At 55.1% G+C, this 19,868-nt stretch overlaps 1 protein-coding gene and 1 non-coding gene across 3 annotated transcripts in view; one reads left to right on the top strand and one right to left on the bottom strand.

Moving 5' to 3' along the window:
- Nucleotides 1–1,799: 1,799 nt before the first annotated feature.
- The window catches only part of CHST8 (carbohydrate sulfotransferase 8), a 145,171-nt gene continuing 127,102 nt past the window's right edge, over nt 1,800–19,868 (bottom strand). For both annotated transcript variants that reach the window (XM_070770919.1, XM_070770920.1), the window contains exons 3-4: nt 3,944–3,981; nt 1,800–3,363 (exon numbers count right to left, since the gene is read on the bottom strand). In XM_070770919.1, coding sequence (XP_070627020.1) covers nt 2,257–3,363; nt 3,944–3,981 — 1,145 coding nt within the window. In that variant the 3' untranslated portion in view covers nt 1,800–2,256. The remainder of the gene's footprint in view (nt 3,364–3,943; nt 3,982–19,868) is intronic.
- Nucleotides 15,840–15,911, top strand: TRNAY-GUA (transfer RNA tyrosine (anticodon GUA)). The gene has a single exon. It is a non-coding gene; the product is annotated as a tRNA-Tyr (tRNA).

The following is a 19,868-nucleotide window of genomic DNA, read 5'->3' as shown; positions in this document are numbered from 1 at the left end:
AGTCGCTTCAGTCATGTCTGACTCTGTGGGACCCTATGGACTACAGCCTGTTAGGCTCCTCTGTCCATGGGAATCTCCAGGCAAGAATACTGGAGACACATTTGCCAAATGTGTCCTCGACCAGAGACACTGTTTCTACATGGTGAATTCTGCCTCACTTTGTGGGCACCGCAGCCCAGAAGAGGCAGTTTCTGGGTCATGGTGAGCTAGGCTCTCCCTGCCTCTTCTCACTTTGACCTGGCTCTGGCCTGGGTGTGGGTCAGCCTCTCAGCCTCTTCCTGCCTTCCACACCTTCAAGTCTCTCAGGCTCTGACCCCGGCCTCCTCCCTGCCCCTCTGAATTCCTTCTGTGCTATGATCCAGGTCGCTGTCAGCGGCAACCCAAGGAGAGGTCTTGCCCTACTCGACATTCTTGGATGCCTGTGGCCTGGAGCAAGTAGGGGGCAGCCTCAAACCCCTTGTTCTACTTTTAAACTTTCTAGAGCCCCAAAAGAAAGATGGAGTAGCTCATGCCAGCGTGAGCCTGGCTGGGATCCAGTAGCCTGTTTCACCCTTCGGACCAGCAGCATCCTGTCAGGGTCTGGGAGCTTCCGCCTTAGCACATGGGAACAGACAGGGAGCAATCTCCTGGGAGGGATCCGCAGACAGGCCACAGAAAGACCCAGGAGGGCCTGCGGCAGACTGCTGGGGGACAGGCTGACAGAAAGATGAGACCCAAAGTTTCTGACAGACAGACGGCCCTAGAAACAGCCAGGCCGCACTTCCCATTAAAACAAGACCCCAAAACTGCCGCGGTCATGCCCACACTCAGAGCTCCAACACTTTCTCTGAGACCTTTCAAGAGTCACCCTGGCTTTTGACAATTTCAGAACCATTTCTGCATGTGACAGTGGAAGCTTTTGGAGGAGGTGGTTCCTCTACAGCTTCTCCCCTCCCTCCGCCAGTGCTGGTTCAAATAGAAGCAGGCAACCCTGGCGGCTTTGAGGTGTTCTGTCAGGCGAATGAAGTCAGGGATCAAGGCTAGTGTTGGGGGGTCTGCAGATGACATCATTGGGCCAGAGCCCTGCTTATCCCGAGGTTCAGAAAGCCAGAGACAGGACTTCCCTGGTGGTCCAGTGGTTAATAATCAGCGGGCCAATGCAGGGAACACGGACTCGATCCCTGGTCTAGAAGATTCCACATGCCTCAGGGTAGTTAAGCCCATGCACCACAACTTCTGAACCTGTACCCTCTAGAGCCCGAGCTCCGCAACAAGAGAAGCCACTGCAATGAGAAACCCTCCTACTGCAACTAGAGAAAGCTTGCGCACAGTAACTAAGACCCAGCACAGCCAATAAAATAAAATAGAAAAGCAAGCCAGGGGTGGCATCATTCTCACCCGGAAATGCCACACCCCCTGAGATCCATGTGCAGTGTAGCAGTGACCGCAGGGGCAACCCCAAAGGACAGTTGGTCTGGAGAGCTTGTCAGTGCTCTGGCAGTCCCCAGAAAGCCCCCACAAAGTGCACTGATAGAAGGGCCTCCACGGGGACAGGTCTGTCTTCTTTCAGGATGAAGTGTGCCGGTACTGAGATCTCAGGACCTCGTTGGTGGCGTCCTGGCCTTGGGAGCCTGGGTGGAGACGCTACTGCGGGCCCTGAACCGGCACTGCTGGGGCCTCTGCTTCTTCTGCGCATGCCCTGGGCGGGGCCTGCAGGTGCCTGGCTCCCACTATCCTCCCAAGGGAGAAAGAGACCCAGAAAGCCCCGGGGAAGGGTCCCTGTGCTCCCGCACCAACACACAAAGTATAGACACCCCTGCTCTGGAAACCATGTGCTTTATTTCAAACCTCATTCCAAGGGAAACTCCCCCCTGGGTCATAGAAAAGCTGCAAACCCTGCGGTTTGGTTCAAGGCAATGCTAAGGGAAATCCCTTACTGCTGGGGCCCTCGTCCGCTGGGCCTCAGACTTCCCTGGTCATCCCTGGTCATCCTGACTCTTCACGGAGCTGGGTGTGGGCAGCCGGGACTCTGGAGTGTCCAGGTCACCGCCCTCCCCCCCAGCCCCTAGCATCTTCCTTATTTGAGGAGTACGGAAGGGGGTTATGGGACAAGGGCCAGCGTCTGGTCCAAGGCCTGGGCCTCTGTCCCCCCGCCGAAGGGCCTGCGCCACCCTCAGAGCCCTGTTGCTCTGGGTACATCTCTGCTCCCAGGTGAGGCCCCAAGGAGGAGTGGGATGCCCCTGCGGACCGGTGAGTGGGTGGGGCTGGCCCCGTACCTCAGTACAGGTCTGCAAAGGGCTTGGAATAGTTGAACATCAGGTAGTCCATGTAATAGAAGTCGTAGGTGCGCTGCCGCTGCAGGGTAGAGAGCTGGGCGAAGTACTGGTGGGTGATGCGGGATGTCGTCCGCGCCTCCTCCGAGTGCCGGTCCTTGAACCGGGGGAAGGTCAGGTTCCGTGGCGCGTGGATGAGGCTCAGGAAGAAGTTGGCATCGTCCTCCATGCTCTCAAACTTGCCCACAAAATCATAGTCGATGAGACAGGGGCTGCAGAGCCGGCTGACATGGTCCCAGTGGATGTCCATGCCCACCGGCCGGTGCACGTCCAGCAGGTACTGTACGAACTCGGGGAACCGTACGCCAGAGCCCGTCCGCAGGGCCTCCCGAGAGGCGTTGGCCCGGTACCGGGCCAGGATGGCCTTGCCGAAGACGGGGTGATAGTAGCTATTGGGGTGCTCGAACTTGTCGCGAAAGGCGGAGACCAGCCTCTCGAAGGGCTCGCGCACGAAGAGCATCTTGGTGTAGGTGCCCAGGCGGTGGAGGATGCCCTGGCGGTCGAAGGTGTCCAGCCGCTTGAGGGCGCTGCCGTAGTGCACGGTGTCGTGCTGGATGTCGGTGGTGGACGAGGCCAGCCCGGCCAGCACCATGAGCACGCGCTTCCAGTTGGAGCAGCCTGCCTTGGGCACCTCGCAGTACAGCACGCGGTGGCGGTCCTCCACGAAGATGCGGGACACGTGGCGGGGCGTGACCGCCCTGCGGCTGCTGCTCGCGCGGTACTTGGCGCACGCCTCCCGCATCACCCGCTTGCGCTCCCGCTGGGTCTCGCGCAGTCTGGCCCAGCGGCCGTCCAGGGCCCCGGGGGCCGGCCGGGCCAACGTGCCGGCCGAGCTGTTGGCTGGGAGGGCCGCCGCAGCCGGCATTTTCTTGATAAGCAGCCGTCGGCGGCGCTGCCGGGGTCGCAGACGGGCCCCCACGTTTAGCTGAGCTTGAGGGTCCTGGGACATCCGCAGGCTCAGGCCCCGCGGGGCGCGGCTGGACAAGTCTCGGGTAACCCTCTCCGTGGCTGCCTTAAAAGGACCATCCTGGGAACTGCCTGGTGGGAGGTCCTGGGGCGAGAAGAGAGGTTGGTTAGTAGCATGGACAGATTGGCTGGGCACTAAGGCTCCCACGGGACCAGGCACTCGCCAAGGCCGGGGTCCCTGCCTCCTCTGTGGACTGAGGTTTTCTCAAATGAGGGCGAAGGGGACAGCCTGGCCCTGCAGGATGCAACCCCTTTGGTCTGAGCCCGCATACAGTCCCCAGAGCCCCGTCTCCCCTCAAGAGTCGTGGTGTGTGTGTGGCGGGGGTTGGGGGTTGGGGGCGGGGAGCAAGTGTTATTTTGGCCACTAGATGGCGCAGGTCTCCCAGGAACAACCTCCTGGCCAGGAGGCGAAGGGGGAGCTGGTGGCCTGAAGGAACCAGGCTCAGATTTAACGCTTCTATTAGCACAGGCGGGAGCCGCCATCCACGGGAAAGGGAAATTCATGGGTCCAAGGTCCCCGGCTTTGTTCCCAAGGCTCCTGGGAAAGGCAGGACACATTTTTCTTTCCAAGAATGGATTTAATGTGAGCTCTGAATTTCTTCCCTGGCCTCCCCAACCTTCCCCAAGCCGCCCATGCTGAGATTTATCAAACTCTCAGAACTCACGTTGTGCGGCTGCTGTGGCCTGATGCTGAACTTTATTCCTAAAAAGCAAACAGAGAGGATAGTATTGGCAGTGGAAGTACCACGTGGTCTCCTGTAAGCAGTGGAACCTGCCTGTAGGTTCCTGACTGTGGGCGCCTGGGCTCGAGGGGACTTGGTGTGAGCTTGATGAAAAAACAGTTCAGGGGGCCAGGAGGAGAGGCAAGCACGGTGCAAATGCCTCTCCACTTCTCTGACCCATGTGGAGAGTGGGGGTGCAGCAAAGACTTGGTCCCATCGGCTCCCACCTGATGTTCACTTCTGAGCATCCTACATCCTAGTGTGACCTGGAGAGTCCAGACGGTGCCCCGCCCACATACCTGCTCAATGGAGCAGCTGGGAACCTCACAGGCTGCCCCCACCTCACACTGTCATTAAGACACACGGAAGGGCCCCTTCAGGAAGATCTATCCATCTTCTTTCTATGTCCTGGCTCTGTGAATATGGCACACTTGTGTCTGTACTTGGCACACAGGTCTGGGAGTGGACTCATTCCCCTTGGATTGGGGCCTCCCCACTGGCTCTGGAAAGTTCCTTCACCTCAGCATCTGCTTTGCAATTTGGGCCACTAGCTGGTCCTGGAGCTCTAGGGTGAGCTGATCTCATTCTGCCCACCCTGGTTTCCTCCAAAGGGCTGAGGAGAGCCCCACATAGTGACTGATTGCAGGCAAGCCCTTACTGGGGACAAGGGGGAGATGGAGAGAGATCAGTGCATCACTGGCCACACCCTGGATCATCCCCTCTGCCCCCCCACCCCCCGCCAAGGAGTTGCTTTGTCTGCACTGGGGCTGGGGTCACTCAGGACAAGTAAGCTTTGGAGAGGCAAATCTTTGGCCAAGAAGAGAGGATTTGGCCCATTTGAAGGGAGGTCCTGGGAGGATGAGAGGATTTCCTTCAAGGAGGCGGCACTATTTAGGAGTCTTGGCCTTCTTCCCCATCCTTACCGGGCCACGGAGGCATTGGGCTCTTCCCGCTCCTGTGCCATGTGAGTGGACATGGCTTCTCTGAGGCTTTGCCACAAGCCACAGTCACAATCAGAACCAACGATCCTTTAAACAAGCGGAGAGCTCCAGCTCCCAGCTGGCACAATGGGGCACTGCCTTAGCCACACCTGGTTGAGTTCTGGCTGCTGCTTGGGGGTGGGGGTGGGGGGTTGTTCTGAAGACACTTGCCCTGTTGTGCCTGTGCACTCGCAGAGTTCCAGTGTCTGGAGCCCAGCTGGCCAGGGGACACCCAGGCTCTCTGTCCCTGACCCAGGGACTCTGCTGATTCTTTGTGAGGTCTAGTTTTACAGGTTCAGCCCCTGCTATGACCCTGGCCTTATACTGCTCAGTCTGAGGATGTGCCCACAGTTCTTCATTCATCAGCAAGTGAGAGTGGGAGGATGTGAGGTCACCTCTGGTTTGGGAAACCTAAATTCCCTGAGCCTGCCAGGACCTTTCCCAAGACCCCAAAGAGGTGCAAGTGAAGGCACAGCTTGTCACACTGCATCTTTCATCTGCCACAGTGCTCTTCTTTGACCTCTTTGTCCAGGGACTGACCCTTCCCTGGGCAAAGGGCCGAGTGTCCACACCTTTCTGGGCATCTCCCAGCTTATGAGCATTATATGTGTGTGTGTGTGTGTGTGTGTGCATGGGTCAGCTCTGAAACAGGCCTTCCTGGCTCTTCCATGGAGAGAGGGAAGCTCCATGTAGAACTGACCGCACCCCTCAGGAGGGTGGGGTGTGAGCAGTGGGTGCTTGACCTTGAGGCAGAAGCCTCTAAAATTAAGCCCCTCACCAGGATCCCCCAGTTAGCCCACAGCCTCCTTCCCTTGGCTAGCCACCTCCTACCCCCGCTGCACTCTTTCTTCATGTGGCCTGTCCCCAGCATGAGCTTCCTAAGCTCATTTCCAGCTGATACGTGCGGGTTTCCTCCTGCAGCTGATGATCACAGATCCCTCCACCAGAAGGGCCCCTCTGCACACTCAGTTTTCCTCCACACTGCCGGGTTTCCTTAATTATTTTCTTCTGGTGACGGCAGCTGGCTCTGTTAAATCACCTCTCCTCCTCAGAGTCTCAGATACGGGAATTTACTCTGCTTGTCAATCCTGTCAGCTTGTCAGGGTGCGATGGTGCTTATTTATATTCCTTTTCTGGAGCAAATGAGTCATGCCAGATTTGGCCGAGAGTGGGGCTGAGAAGCCACTTACAGAAGGCATCTTGCCAGCAGGCAAAGTGAGACAAGGATGTGCTTGCAGAGGTCACAGCCTCTACAGCCATGACCTCCCTCTGGCACCATTCCCTCAGCCTGGAGGGTGGTGGACTGTGAGGCCTGACCCATTTTTATCTGTGCAGACTTCACAAGAGGGCCCTGAGCCTAAGGGCTTTCCAAGGCTGGTCAGGCCAGAGCTCTGAGTGCGGGCTGGCAATAAAGTTCTTGCTGACAGAGCCCAGGGCTGCATGAGTCTCCTGACCTTTTGGGCACTTTTCCCCAACAAAGCCAACCTGGCCGAAATTGCCCCCCTTGAAAAAAAAAAAGGATTACCTTGTAGAAAACCCAATAACAGATTTTATATGGAGCTTGAGTTTGCCACAAGCTGAATGGTCATGACCCTTAAACTTATGGCAGCTTGTTTGCAAAGACTGTGAGCCCGTCCCATTTGGTCACTTTGGAATAAAGAAACTTAACAATGGAATGTAACAGAAATGGCCCCATTGGCCAGAGGCTAAGTGTCCTTACTTTTTCCATCAAGGAAGTAGCTCTACATGCACTGCTCAGATAAAGGTTGAAACAAAGACCACCTGCAGCTCTAAGATGTGACAGCTAGGAGATGTCTTGGGCATCTGAGACTTGGGGGAGGGGGGCGGTGGTCTGTGCATTCCCCAGAGGACTGCATTTCAGGACCCTGGACAGCTCTGGGGAGCCAGCCAGGGAAGAGCCTCTACTGCACAACCAGGAAAGTATTGCCACCAGGGGCCCTGGAACCCATGCCATGGGGAACCTGGAGGGGGCTTGGCCTCACTATAAGACCACCTGCCAAGCCCCCAAATAGGTGTACAACGCTAATGAAAGCCACAGCCCCGCCCTCTCTTCCATCCAGTGTCACCACGCTGCCTCTCATCTCCTGTCCCCGGCCTTCACTCTGCGACAGGAACCCCCAGGGCCAGTCATGTATGCACTCTCCTTTCAGTGTCTGAGTCTCCTGTCCTCTCCCTTCAGCATAATATTAACAACCTTTAAGGGAGCCCTCTCCCCCCATACAGTAAGAAATAAACAACCACTTTCTGTCTCTGGACAGAGGACATTCGCAGAGCGGCTGAAACACATGCAGTATGATAAGAGTGAGCATCGGTGAGAATAAACAAGGCGTGAGTTATTGAGGCTGCCAACTGCGCTCCACACTGTGAGCTCTTCATTGGCTGAAGGTTTTCTTCTGAGCGTCTGGCTGAAAAAGCTTTCTGGTTACCTGCCAAGGGGAGGCAGAGGCTGATGTGAGAGTGTGTGAGGCCAGTTTCCTATAATTAGGCCAGGCAGCTTGGACCTGAGGCAGAGCTGGGGAGGGGAGGTTTCAAGCATGTGGGCTGTTGAGGGGAGGGTCCCTTGCCCACCACTCCTCTCTGAATTACAAGAGGGAGACCTGCTGGGTTGCATTCAAAAGCCACAATCCTGGATGCCCAGGACCCACTGGGGGTAGGGCTTGGAAACCAGTCTTTCAGTCAGGTTGTGTAGACAGGCAACACTGATGTGGGTCCAAACAGGACCCAAGTACTTAGAAAGGGCTGCCTCATGAGCCCCTGACCCCTTAGCCCAGGTGGGTCATTTGAGGAGAGTGATTGCTATTCTGGCTGCTCAAATTCTAGCCCTGGGCCCTGACGGGCAGTGGGGAGAGGATCCTGGCACTCTAAACACTGCAACCTTGGGGAAAGCATGGCCATCCCAAAGGAGCAGACCCACAAAGTGGGGCAGAGATGGGAGGGAACTGGAGAGGCCACAGGACACGAGTGGAAGTTCAAAGACCCTGCCCTGTCGGGAGCTTCAGACTCATGGTCCTTGGATTCCCCAGAGGTTTCTGCACTGAGCTGGGATTCCTTGGCTCCTTTCCCACAGCCTGGATCTTCTAGTGACTGAGCCCACGTGGTGGACATCCCCATGCCCACACATCCACTTATGCTGCCCATCTGGCCAGGAACTCTAGGGGTTTCAGGCTGGAGGGAGCCAGAAGGGACATTGAAGGCAAATCCCCCACTGCAGCCTGGTTCCCTCATGTGTGAGAATCAGCCTCCAGGCATCGGTCGCACCCCAGGTTCCCTGGCAGCTGCCTCTGGGGGATGAGTGCCGTCACCTGCTCTGCTGTTTCCACATCCCAATTAGAAAGAAATAGACACCTACCATGCATGCCAGGAGAAAGGCCTCCCTGCTCTGGGGCAGCTGCACAGCTGGCCAGTGTGCAGGACCTCACACAAGCGGTGATGAGCTACAAGGTGTGAAACTGGGATGCTGGCAGGAAAAAAACGCAACCAGGGCACATGTACTGCCTTCCCACTGCGGTCAGAGAGGAAACCCCAAGGGAGCTGCCAGGCTGTACTCCACAGGAAATCTGAAAGGTTTCTGAATCAGGGTCCTCCAGAGAAACAACCAATAGGAGATATATAGATATATATACATACACATTATTTGTATATCATATAGCAGGGGGATTATTTTAAGGAATTGGCTCTTGTGATTGTGGGGTTTGGGTGAAATCTGCAGGGCAGGCCAACAGGCTAGAGATCCAGGGAAGAGCTGATGGTGCAGCTCAGGTCTGAGGGCCGTCTGGAGGCAGAATTCCTGCCTTCTTTCCTCCTGTGGCCTTCAACTGATTAGATGAGGCCCACCCACGTATGGAGGGTAATCTGCTTTACTTGAAGTCTATTTTCTTTTTTTAATTAATGAGAAGGATTGGGGGGTGCTGTGCTAGGTCTCTGTTGCTGCACTCAGGCTTACTCTAGTTGTGGTGAGCAGGGGCTACTCTTTGTACAGGCTTCTCATTGCAGTGGCTTCTCTTGTTAGAGCATGGGCTGTAGGTGCATGGGCTTCAGTATTTGCAGCAAGCAGGCTCAGCAGTTGCTGCACGCAGGCCCCAGAGCACATGGACTTTAGTAATTGCAGTGCGTGGGCACTTAGCCACTCCATGGCATGTGGGATCTTCCCAGACCAGGGATCAAATCTGTATTCCCTGCATTGGCAAGCAGACTGCTGACCACTGGACCGCTAGGGAACTCCACTTAAAGTCCATTGATCTAAAGGTAATCACATCTAAAAAATTCCCTCCCAGTAACATCTAGACTGGTGTCTGACTATCTGGGCACCATAGCCTAGTCAAGTTGACATATAAACTTGACCCTCACAGGAGGTATATTAATTTCCTAGGGCTGCTCTAACAGAGTATCACAAGGCTAGCTGGTTTAAAAATAACAAAAATTTATTCTCTCACAGTTCTGGAGGCCAGATGTCTGAAATGAAGGTGTCAGCAGGGCCCTGCTTCCTCTGAATGCTCAAGAGGAGCATCCTTCCTTGCCTTGTCTAGCTATCTGGCTGCCCCAGATGCTCCTTGGCTGCAGCAGTTTACATCCAATCTCTGCCTCCATCTTTTTATCTTTGTAAGTCTTTATTGAATTTGTTACAATATTGCTTCTGTGTTGTGGTCTTTTGGCCAGGAGGCATGTTGGATCTTATCTCCCCAACCAGGGACTGAACTCACATCCTCTGCATTGGAAGGCAAAGTCTTGACTGTGGTACCACCAGGGAAGTCCCCCGTCTCCATCTTCACATGATTATTTTATGTACCTGTCTACTTGTCTCTTCTCCCTTGGCCATTCTGAATTTTTTGGTTGCTCAGTCATTGTGTCTGACTCTGCCCCTCACTATCTCCCAGTTTGCTGAAGTTCATGTCCATTGAATCAGTGATACCATCCAACCATCTCATCCTCTTTTGCCCTTTTCTTCTTTTGCCTTCAGTTTTCCCCAGCATCAGGGTATTTTCCAACAAGTCAGCTGTTTGCATCAGGTGGCCAAAGTCCTGGACATTCTGAATTAGGGCCCATCCTAATGACTTCATCTTGATGACATCAGCAAAGACCCTATATATATTATGGTCACCTTCACAGGTACTAGAGGTTGAGACTTCAACCTCTTTGGCGGGAAGTGGGCACAATTCAAGCTCATAGTGGGGGAAGGGGGAGTGACTTCAGGGGGCTTTAAGAGCACTGGCCAGAACTGCCCAGAGGAGGCGAGGGAACACTTACGCTGCAGGATTGGGTGGCCAATCAGTGACAAAGGACTGTGTTAGTTCTCTGTGTTCTTGGGACAAGGACTGTGTCAACATCTGGCACCAGGCCTGGCATACAGCAGGAGCTCAATAAATGCTTGAGGAAAAGCTGATGTTGCCTGAACTGAGAGCTGGCCCTGGAGTGGGGGATGGGTATCAGGCTTCTCCAGGGTTCTGGCTGGAGTCCACCAACCCCCAGCGGGGCTTCTCCAGCTCAGCCTGGCAGCCTGGGGAGGGTCTGTGCATCTGGTGGCAGCTGCCAGCCAAGTGGCTGGATGGAGACATGTTCTGCCCTGGCCGAGGGTCTGTCCACCCACCCAGGCTATGCGGGGTTTGGGGGTCTGGGTGGTCAGAGCAAGGACACACTCAGCTGGCTGCCTCCCACTGCCACCTGGGGGGCCCCTGGCTGGGCCTGCCTCTGGGCCCCCATGGTGGCCATTCCTCCTCTGACTCTTCCTACCAGCTCAGGCTCTGCCCTTTGGAGGGGCAAGCCCTGCCAAACCCCCCCGGCCTCTGTCTGCCTACTTGTGAGCTGCTCTGTTCCTCTGGGCCGGTTGTTAATATATGCAGATTTGATGCAAAATGGAAGTTTAAACACTCTCAGCAATTAGAGGGCAGCTTGGACTGAGGGCACAGAATTCAGATGGAAGAAGCCTCACCAAAGGGCCTTAAATTCTCACTTGTGTTCACTGGAACATTCAACTCATTAAGTTCTCTGCTAGGGCCTCAGCGCACAGCCCTGCCATCTCTGCTGCCCCCAGGGCCCAGGGCACGAAAATGGGGCTCCAGGAGAGTGGGGGGGCCAGACAAAGGTGCCGGCTGCTGCTGAAACCCAAAGATGGATGGCTCTGGGGTCAGAACCTGGACCTTGGGGAAAGGCAGGGGTCAGGCCAAACGTGCTCCCAGGCAGGACGGTGGGTGGCCCTGCAGGGCCCTGTCCTCTGGCCTCAGCCTCTGGATGGGGGAGCTTCAAGTTGTTCTGAGACAACCAAACTCACAGTGGGGTCCCACAGTGACCCCTGACCCTTGGCCCAGACTTGAGCAAGGGTTTCCTCTCCCTTAACCGAGAGACTGCACCCCGAGTCACAGCTTTTAACAAAGGGTCGGTATATTGGGCTTCCCTGGTGGCTCAGCTGGTAAAGAATCCACCTGCAATGCGGGAGACCTGGGTTCGATCCCTGGGTTGAGAAGTTCCCCTGGAGAAGGAAAAGGCTACCCACTCCAGTGTTCTGGCCTGAAGAATCCACGGACTACAGTGCATGGGGTTGTGAGAGCTGGACATGATTGAGAGACTTTCAGTATATTTAAAGGGCTTCCCAGGTGGTCAGTGGTAAAGAGACCTCCTGCTAATGCAGGAGACATGGATTTGATTCCTGGAGGAGGAAATGGCAACCCACTTCAGTATTCTTGCCTGGAAAATCCCATGGACAGAGGAGCCTGGCGGGCTGCACTCCATAGGGTCGCAGAGTCGGACATGACTGACCATGCACACACAAGTCAGTATATGTAAAAAGAGGAAAAAAAGAAAATGAGAACACTGCTTTGTGACTTAACCTCCCTGAGCTTTAGTGTCCTCATCTGGTAAAGGGGATGAAAATACCTATCTTGTGGGTCTGCAAATGTGTAAATGAAGTGATGCACAGTGCTGGGCACAGAGAGAGCTCAGAGGATGGAGGTCCCCGGCTCGTGATGCTCCCATCACCTGGGCACCTTTGCAGCGCCTGGGTTTCCCTGAGCCCAGCTCCTGCACCAGCACAGGGACTCTGGGACCTGCCTGCGGGGGAGGGAAGCGGAAATCTTCCCGTCCTGGGCAGATGGGCACCTGACGGCTCTGACTGCTCCTTGCTTTGTTTAGTGATTCCATCCCCTCGCCTCTGTGATTAGGATCCACGATTCAGCTGAGTAGTTCCCTGTCGGCTCAGCCTTGGCTGTGAATTCCCTTGGAGCTGTCAGTGTGGCGCATCGGAGCTGCCTGTCAGTCAACCAGCCAGCCTGTTAGCTGGTCTGCAAAGCTCACAGCTGTGCTGCTGCTCACCCCCACACCTCTGTCCCTCACCCAGTTGGGGGAGGGGTGTCTCTGAGCATCGTCTGTGTGCCTGCCTGTTCTCAGGGGAGGGGTCCTCAGCTCCCACTTTGAGGCTCCCCTCTGTCCGAGCCTGGGGTGACTCCATCGTGTCTGGGGGTGGGGGTGTGGCCCCCGTGCACATGCCATGCATACGCAGCTGCACTGCCACGTGTGCACGTCAATTAGAGCAGGAGTTGGTAGGTCTTGTGCTGTGTTTCACCACGAGTGCACCTGTGTGCTTCCTGCTGTGTGTTCTGGCCTGCGCTGGGTGGGGAGGGTGTGTTCACATCCAGGCACAGTTCACATGTGGCACATGCTTTAGAACAAGTCCCGCTTTTTTCTTCCTTTTACGTATTCAACCTGGGCCTGGAAGGATAAACAGGAGCGAGTGAATGCTGCTGTGAATGAGAAAGAACCCAGTTCATGACACTTGCCAGCAAAGCCACAGTGGCCCCTGGCGGCCCCCATCCCTGCCTCCCCTGCAGTATGAGACCTGTGACAGTCACAGTCACACAGGCGGCCACCATCTGTCCATTCGCCCCACACCGAGCACTGCATGTGCCAGGCAGTGTCTTAGGCACCGGTGACAGCGTCTTGGCTGTGAACGAGACAGTCATGGCTCTGCCCTCATGGAGTTTTCAGTCTAGTGAGGAGGTGAGGCACTGAACAGCAGCCTTCCATGTGTGAGGGGGCAATTTAGGATGTGGTAGGCAGCATGTGGTGGGGGATGCCAGCAATCCCAGGGCATCAGGTGAGGTCTCCCTCAGGTAGTGACAATTAATTGGCACCTGGGCTTCCTCAATGGCCCCATGGGTAAAGAACCTGCCTGCAGTTCAGGAGACACAGGGGATGCGGGTTCGAATCCTGGGTCGGGAAGATCCCCTGAAGTACGAAATGACAACCAACTCCAGTATTCTTTCTTGGAGAATTCCACGGACAGAGGATCCTGGTGGGCTATAGCCTACGGGGTCGCAGAGTCAGAAGTGACTGAGCAACTAAGTCCAAACGTGGGTAACGAGGGCATCTCTGGCAGACTTTGGTGGCCTCGCACCATGGCATCAGGTTTCATGGAAGGGCGTCAAGAAACGGCAGGACCAAGGCTGCAGAGGGCAAAGGCAGAAGGTCCTTCGCTTCTCTCCTAAGCCCTGAGGGGACGCCTAGAAGGGGTTTAAGCTGAGCGTTATTGTGAATTTAAGGGTCATTCTGAGGTGAAGAGTTGAAAACAGAGCAGAAAGTCTGGTCAACGAATGTTGCCATTGTCCGGGCGGAGATGTCTGAGGCCTGGACCCAGGTGAGGATGGCCGAATATGGAGGAAAAGGGATCTTACTCGCTGGTGGTCCAGTGCACAAGATCTCACCCTCCAATGCAGGGGGTGCAGATTTGATTCCTGGTTGGGGAGCTAAGATCCCATATGCCTCACATCCAAACTCCCCCAAACCCCAAAAAACATAAAACAGAAGCAGTATTGTAATATTCAATAAAGATGTTCCTTTAAAAAAAATCTTAAAGTGGAGAAAGATGTGAAGACTATTTCAGGAGGAATAGTCAGCAGTGGGCGTGCTGGTTAAGGTTTAACCACTGGCTCCGGGGGTGGTGGAGTGGGGGTGGGGAGGAGCCTAGTTGGTAGTGTTTGCTGATTTCCGTGGTATAAATACTCCTACCATGGCAGATTCCAAGCTACAGGTGTGAATGTGGAGTTGGGACCTCATGGGCTGGTACCAGCCGGCTCCCTGCATCAGCAGGACCCAGGGACTGACCGGGAGCAGAGTCAGGGATGCTGGCTTCTTACTTGAGCAGTGGGTGGATGCTGATGCCCCTTCCCGCAAAGGGAGGCAGATCCTGGCCAAGTCTGAGATGCCAATGGGTCTCCCAACAGCAGATATCCACGATCAGCATGATTGCCAATGTACGGCCATTTGGGGTGCCCTGCTAGGGACCAGTGCATCCATCCCTGAGCCCCTGGGCAGCCCTTTGTAGGAACCTGACTCCCCCAGGAGGCCTGAGGTGCCTCCCTCATCGAGTGGCCCCTGCAGCAGGTGGGGGGAGCACGTCAAGGAAGCATCAGCTAGATGGATTTACAGCTGAAGGAGGGGGAAGAAGGGAGGACAGGGTTAGCAGGTGTATAAGTGGGGGCGCATTTGTGATTCTTGGGGGTCAGTGACAGTGTGGGACCAGCACTTTCCAAGGACAGAGAGCAGCGCTGAGGCAGCCAGTTACCTGAAGCCCCGGCAGTGAGCCTGGCCCGAGTCCTGCCTTTGTCCTGAGCCTGTGGGGAGCCACAGCTTCAGCTCTGAGTAGCCGTGGCCAGGTTAAATGGATGGATGTAATGTTCCTCTTGTTTGGCTGTCAGGGCCCCTGGTGACCGCTCTCCAGCCAGCTCTGCAGGAAAGGGCCTAATTTGGCTTAAATATTGGTGAGTTTCCATCGGGGGTGACCAGAAAATAAAAATGAGGGAGTCATTCTGGAGCCCGAGGCTGCAGTCGGCCCACCAAGGGGCTGCCTGTTTGCAGGAAGAATGCCAACCGCACCAACTGGCCCAGGCCTGTGACAGACGCTTCTTCACTGGAGCCAAGTCAGGTCATCGGAGGCTGCCGACGGGGCAGCCTCATTACCACGGTGGCCCGACCGCAAGATAATGATCGATCTGGTTCTGGCCGGCTTCTGGATGTGACAATCCGGCCGCCGCGTCAATTACTGAGCTGGTCTGTGGCTGTCAGACCCGTCACGGCTGTTGCCTGCGATACCCTGAAAAGCGACAAAGCAAATCCTTCTAGCTGATGCTTCCCTGAAGTGTCCCCCCGCCCCCAACTGCTGCAGGGGCTGCTCGGTAAGGGAGGCGCCTCAGGCCCCCTGGGGGAGTCGGGTTCCAACAGAGCGCTGCCCAGGGGCTCAGAGATGGAAGCGCTGGTCCTTAGCAGGGTGCCCCAGATGGCCATGCATGGCCACTGATCATGCCCAGAGGGGTCCCTGGCCTTGATTCCAGCACCACCCAGGCCCATCCGGTCTCTAGGGTCTCCTCCAGCCCAGCCAAGACCCTTAAGGGGCAGCAGCATTTCAGAGGCCATCCTCTGTGTCCCTGAGCAGAATGGAGTTCCTGGTGACTCACAGATGGCAAAGGGCAGGCAGGGGACCCTGGCAGTCAACCCAGGTGTTCTCTGCCATTGGTCTGGAGAGATGCAATTCACAGCTAAACAGAACCTCAAGACAGGTCCTTGGAAGTGGAGTTGGTCCAGTCAAGGATTGGGCCACCAGCAGCTCAGGAAGTCTCTGACCCGAGGATTTGGTCAGCTCTTCTTCCCTGGTAGCTCCGATGGTAAAGAACCCACTTACAATGCAGGAGACCCAGGTTTGATCCCTGGGTTGGGAAGATCTCCTGGAGAAGGGAATGTATACCCACACCAGTATTCTTGCCTAGAGAATCCCATGGACAGAGGAGCCTGGTGGGCTACAGTCCATGGGGTTGCAATGAGTCAGATATGACTGAGTGACTAACACTTTTAGGGATTCCCTGGTGGCTCAGATGGTAAAGTATCTGCCTGTAATGCAGGAGACCCAGGTTCGATCCCTGGATCGGGAAGATCTGGAGAAGAAAATGGCTACCCACTCCAGTATTCTTGCCTGGAGAATTCCATGAACAGAGGAGACTGGTGGGCTACAGTCCATGGGGTTGCAGAATCAGACACGACTGAGTGACTATCACTTTTCCAAGAGGTAAGGCATTAACCCTGACCTTGGCAATGGCTGGCTGTGGAGATGCCCCTTCCCTGGACACCTGGCTAAAACCTACTTTCTCTCCCTTCTGGCTGGTCAGCCCTTGGCTCCTCCCAGCTCAGCACCCAGAGGTCCAATCAGCAATGGACCACACTGGGCTGACAAGGGGCTGACCACAGCAGCCCCAGGCCGTCCTCGGGAGCACAGACATCTGATCCTCCTGGCATTTGGGGGATGTCATGTTAACTCTGAGAGGCACCCTTTGCAGGGAACGTGATGTCTGTGTTTGCCTGGGTGGGGCGGGGGCTGCCGGACTCCTGGCAGGCACTGTCTGAGGTCCTTGAACATTCCCTTCAAGGCTCAGTTCTCCTCTTAGCCTTGGCCTGCGAATCAGCAGCAAAGCCCTGGAAATTAGACCTGCCCACTTTGCAAAGAGAACACGGTCCCCGTGTAATAGCTGCTCGAAGGGTGGCAAGGGTCACTGTGAACAGAGAGCTGAAGAAGATGTTCTGAGCTGTTTTTCTGCTTCCTTTGAAGTCCAACCAGCAGCTGCTCTCGGGACGACGAGCATAGATCACAGGCACAGACTTGGCCCCTCCCGGCTATGTGCATTTCCTTCCGAATTAAGACTCCTGTCTGGATTGCCGGGCACGTGTTTTAGGCATCACTTTGCAGTCGAGAATGTGCAATTCCACAAAACAAAAGCAGCCCAACTCAGGCCTCCGTCCTTCCACATCTGTGTGCAGCAGAGGTGAGGAGGGCCCACCCGCGTTAGCGTGTTTGCAGCCATCCTCTCTAGAATGAATGATTCGCTGGCTGGGTGAGAACAGCTCAGCCCACTGAGGCTTTTTCTGCAGGATTAAACGTCATTCCTTCTAATGACTTGATTTATGTCTGGAGGTTTACAGCTCCAAACAAAATATTGTGATGATGGCAATAAATCACACCAGGGATGCTTACAACGGCGACGAGCATGTTTTCTGTTTGTTAGGGAGGTGATTACAGAATGAGGTGCTGCTGTGTAACAGCATATGTGGGGCAGGGAGTGTCTGGAAGGCATCAGGCAGAGGGGCACCTGGATAGGCGGGTATCAGGCTTTGAATGCCCAAGACTTGTGTGAGAATCTGTGGCTGGAGTTGGCAGAGATTTTGGAAGAGCTGGAAACTCACAGGGAGGTACCATCATGCTGGGTACTGGGGGAGGCTCATGGTTGGTGGACATCCCGAGAATATCATCTCCAGCTTTCAGCCACTGTCTGCCCTGCTGCACCCATGCTGAGACCAAGAGCCAGCTGAGGTCGGGGCCCAGGAATCCACTCTCTCCGATTGAGAACATGAACCAACTGAGGTCAGGGCCCAGGAATCCATGCACGCTTCTGGAGGCTACATTGCTCCTCTGCGCATCAAACAGCATCTGGAACACATTGGGGCCATTTTCCAGTCTGCAGCCCTGTCTCGGGTAAAGAGAGGACCTGACTGGGCCAGGCTAGGATCACTTTGCAGGGCAAGGCTCCTGGGTAGAATGAGGGCTGATTCCACTGCAGACAGGTGCCCCTGGCTGGCATCTCTCACTCACGATCTGCAGACAGGGGTTCTCCACACACCCCCTCCCACCCCTGCCCAACACACACTCTGGAGACCTCACCCTTCAGAACAGAGTACAGAGAGACTGAAGTCAACCTCAAGGCTTAGACAGGACCCCAGCCTGGGCTCAAGAAGAATTCCACAGCCCTGCTTCCCCAGCTCCCGTCCTCAGCTGAAGTCCTGAGGTCAGCTGAAGTCAGAGTCCTCAGGTGAAGTCAGGGACGCCACCCCCGGTGCCCCCAGTGTCTGTGAATGGGAGCAGGGCAGAGGCTGGAGATGGCATGCAAGAGGGGGAACACTCGAGGGGCAGCCACAAAGCAACCTGGACCATTTCCACCAGCCCAAATGAAGCTCCCTTCTGGCCAGAAATCTGTGAGAGCACAAGCCTTTATGTTGGTAAAATGGATCCTGTCCCTGGCGTCAAACTGGGGGAAAGGTGATGTGAGGAGGCTGGACTGGGGTAAAGTTTTGGGGAGAGGTCTGCTCATCCCTCAGGCTTCCTTGGTGGTTCAGTGGTAAAGAATCCACCTGACAATGCAAGAGATGCAGGTTCGATCCCTAGGTCGGGGAGATTCCCTGTAAAAGGAAATAGCAACCCACTAATGGTATTCTTCTTGGGAAATCCCATGGACAGAGAGGCCTGGTGGGCTACAGTCCATGGGGTTGCAAAAGAACCAGACATGACTTAGCAACTAAACAACAACAACTGCTCATTGCATGGGAACACAGCGGCTCTTCTGGTCCGTGCACTCTCTTTCTAGGCAAAGAGATTGTTCTGAGAAGAGCCCAATGGCCTACAGTGCCACTGGAGGTCATGACAAGAGGCAACTCAGGGATGCTGAGCACTGGGGCAAAGTGATGTATGACCACGTATTGGTTCCAGCCGCTGCTCACGGCACATTTAACTGGGAGGTGTGGGTGGGGAAATCGGGGCGGGGGGAAGGCTCATGTGATACACACAGGATGTCTTCCACGTCAGACGTGATGCAGCACAGGTGATGGATGGGAGATGGCATGTGAGTGGCGCAGAGGATAGTGGTGGGATGAGCAGAGGATGGCATGTGGGTGGTGGTGGTGGATGGTGGGGAAACAGTTGGTGGACATGGATGGAACATGGATAGTGGGTGAATGGGTTGAGGTCTGGGGGAGGGATTTTTTTAAAACAATTTTTTAATTGGAGTATAGCTGATCCCCTGGAAAACGGGATGGCTACCCACTCCAGTATTCTTGCCTGGAGAATGCCATGGACAGAGGAGCCCTATGGGCTACAATCCATGGGGTTGCAGAGAGTTGGACAAGACTGAGCGACCAACATACACACACAGCTGACTTACAATGTCGTGTTGGTTTCAGATGCACAGCAAAGTGAATCAGCTATGCATATACATATACTTGAAGCTGCACCTCCAATACTTTGGCCACCTGATGCGAAGAGACCGTTTATTGGAAAAGACCCTGCTTCTGGGAAAGGTTGAAGGCAAAAGGGGAAGGGGCAGCAGAGAATGAGACAGTTGGATGGCCACGCTGACTCAGTGGACATGAGTCTGAGCAAGCTCTGGGAGACAGTGAAGGACAGGGTGTGCTGCGGTCCATGGTTCACAAGGAGTCAGACACAATTTAGCATCTGAACAACACACACACATATCCACTCTGTTTTAGATTCTCTTCCCATATAGGTCATTACAGAGTGCTGAGTAGAGTTCCCTGTGCTGCACAGCAGGTCCTCATTAGTTACCTATTTGATGTCTAGCAGGCTGTACATGTCACTCAGGGAAAGGACTTGAGATGGGGGTTGGGCGAGGACTGGACAGGTGGGTAGCTGGAGGGGGGACAGAGGGACAAGGAAGCTACACAGACACAGGCAGGCTCCAGCCCAGCCCCACTGGCCAACGATGCAGCCTGTGGCTGTGCCCTCCCCGGGAGCGAGATGGACAGAAAGCCCAGCCCCTGACCAGTTTTGGCTTCCCTGAGACTCAGGAGGTGGCCAGCGTACAGCAGCAGTGGTAACCCAGGACCCCCTCTGACCCCCTTGGGCCCTGAGTGTGCATCCTGGCTGCTTCAGAAGACAGCACGACCCTTTCCACCAAACGCGGAGAGCAATCTCCAGTATGTCCAGAGACAAAGCTTCTGTCTATCTTTGATGAAAACAAAGGCCAAAAAAAAAAAAAAATGTTGTCTGTTTTATAAAGTGTGGCAAATTTTGATAATGAAAACTTCAGAACATAGAAAACCGAAACCTT

Source organism: Bos indicus, chromosome 18 (genome assembly GCF_029378745.1).
Source record: "Bos indicus isolate NIAB-ARS_2022 breed Sahiwal x Tharparkar chromosome 18, NIAB-ARS_B.indTharparkar_mat_pri_1.0, whole genome shotgun sequence".
Lineage (NCBI taxonomy): Eukaryota > Metazoa > Chordata > Mammalia > Artiodactyla > Bovidae > Bos > Bos indicus.
The sequence above is the reverse complement of the archived record's forward strand: the minus strand, read 5'-3'. Positions and strand labels throughout refer to the sequence as shown.